We start from the raw sequence: 2205 nt of genomic DNA, 5'->3' as shown, positions 1-2205 counted from the left end.
GCTCCAGCAGACACGTTTCCCAGGACCCTTTGCAGCTGGATGTAGCCACGTGGTCTCCAAAAACGGGAGGGGGGGGTCTCAATGCTCTGGGCGTCCACCCCTCCTGTCACCCTGGAGGGCAGCGTGGAGCAGGGCAGCCCTGGGACCAGACGTCCCCCAGGATAGTCTGACTTTCCGGCTCTGCGGCTCTGACGGGGGCATCTCCTTGTCTCGGCAGCTTAGCTGGGGCTGGCAAACTACAGACCCACGGGCGCACCTGTTCCGAAAATAACGTTTGTGTCTTACTATTATTCTTTTTTTGGGGGAGAGGTTTTTGCTATAGGGCGCGTGCGCTCGCCAGACAGACAGAGAGACAGAGAGAGAGACAGAAAGCGAGAAATCACCCCCAGGGGGGATGGCCACGCCGCAATCCCTTCTCCTCCGGGATCTTGGGCACGCATGCACACGCGCCTGGCATGTTTTAAGCCACCGGGTCCGGGACGCGAACCGCGGTCGACTACGTGGGAGTCCAGCCACACAGCATTACGCCAACTGCTGGTCTCCGTTTCTGTCTTTTTAACTGGCTATTTATTCAATGTTGTTATGACTTTTTAACTTGTTGTAGGGCATGTGTGGTCACCAGAGGGGGGTGAGTGAGAAGCAAGCTGCCAGGTCTGGGACCTGAACCGTGGCCGGCCATGTGGCAGCTTAGCTGGGGCTGGCAAACTACAGACCCACGGGCGCACCTGTTCCGAAAATAACGTTTGTGTCTTACTATTATTCTTTTTTTGGGGGAGAGGTTTTTGCTATAGGGCGCGTGCGCTCGCCAGACAGACAGAGAGACAGAGAGAGAGACAGAAAGCGAGAAATCACCCCCAGGGGGGATGGCCACGCCGCAATCCCTTCTCCTCCGGGATCTTGGGCACGCATGCACACGCGCCTGGCATGTTTTAAGCCACCGGGTCCGGGACGCGAACCGCGGTCGACTACGTGGGAGTCCAGCCACACAGCATTACGCCAACTGCTGGTCTCCGTTTCTGTCTTTTTAACTGGCTATTTATTCAATGTTGTTATGACTTTTTAACTTGTTGTAGGGCATGTGTGGTCACCAGAGGGGGGTGAGTGAGAAGCAAGCTGCCAGGTCTGGGACCTGAACCGTGGCCGGCCATGTGGAGGCCGAGGGCCCCAACCACAACACCTGCCGGCCTGTAAATAACACCTCCCTTGGCTGCCTGGGGGGCTCCCATAGGAGAGTGGGCGGTGAGGCCAAGGGAGAGTCCGCCGACCCCGGGCTCCCCCAGGCCCTCCTCACCTCGTTCAGGATGGCAGTGGGGTTGGGCCTGGGGGCTGGGCGGGGTGGGGCCGGAGCGGCCTCGTCCTCAGAGTCCGAGTCCTCCAGCAGCCTCCGCTTCCTGGCTTCCTCCAGCAAGGCCCTGCAGGCGGGACGCAGAGCCCGTGACCCTATGACAGCCTGGACACTGTCCCTGGTCTGCCCTGGGGCTGCCTCCCACGTGTGGCCCATCACAGCTCAGGGCTGGGGGTGGAGTGTGGCCCGTGACTCCCTGAAGAGGATTCCAGGTTCCCTGGTCCCCGGGGTTCACTCCAAACCCTCTGCCGACTGCTGCGGCCTCTGGCCATGACCACCCTCGGCCCCGAGGACAACTGCGGCTCAGTCCTCGGTCCGCACAGCCCAGCCCTGCACCTGGGGAGGGCCACGGAGACCCGCCGCGGACGCCGCGAGATCAGGGGACACACGAGGAAGGCCTGGGGCGGCCCGACTCACGCGGCCTCACGCTCGTCGTCCTCCTGCTCCTGCCGCCGGCGCTCCTCCTCGGACAGGCGGTGCTGCCGCAGGAAGGGGGCCCTGCCGCTGGTTCAGGTCCTTGAGCTCCTGCAGGTTCTCCAGCACCTCCATCTCCAGCTTGGAGTCCTTGGTCCGGTTCTCGAGCACCTGGCGGGCATGGCGGTGCGGGCTGAGCGTGCCGGGCCTGCCTGCCTGCCCCGGGAGTCACCGCGGGTCCGGGAGGACGCCCCCCACTGCGGGGCCTGGAGCCTACTCGGAAGCCCCTGCCTGCCCACGGCTCTGCCCGGCAGCTCACGGGGACCCGAGGTCCGGGGCCACACACAGCTCAGTGCGGAGGCGGGACCTGGGCCCACAGCAGGGCGCGGGCGGGCCTGCGCCAGCTCAGTGGGCCTAGAAGCCGCCACCTCATCACGGAGCACAAG

General features: G+C 63.6%; 1 protein-coding gene across 1 annotated transcript in view; it reads right to left on the bottom strand.

The window, feature by feature from the left end:
- Positions 1-2205, bottom strand: part of YJU2 (YJU2 splicing factor homolog) — a 9977-nt gene that overhangs the window by 2686 nt on the left and 5086 nt on the right. Inside the window, 3 exon segments of the mRNA XM_006172292.3 lie at positions 1292-1412; positions 1763-1840; positions 1842-1930. Of these exon segments, the coding sequence (XP_006172354.1) occupies positions 1292-1412; positions 1763-1840; positions 1842-1930 (288 nt within the window).

Source organism: Tupaia chinensis, unplaced genomic scaffold (genome assembly GCF_000334495.1).
Source record: "Tupaia chinensis unplaced genomic scaffold, TupChi_1.0 Scaffold149964_2, whole genome shotgun sequence".
NCBI classification, from domain to species: Eukaryota; Metazoa; Chordata; class Mammalia; order Scandentia; family Tupaiidae; genus Tupaia; species Tupaia belangeri.
Note: the sequence above shows the minus strand (reverse complement) of the source record. Positions and strands in the feature narration are given on the sequence as shown.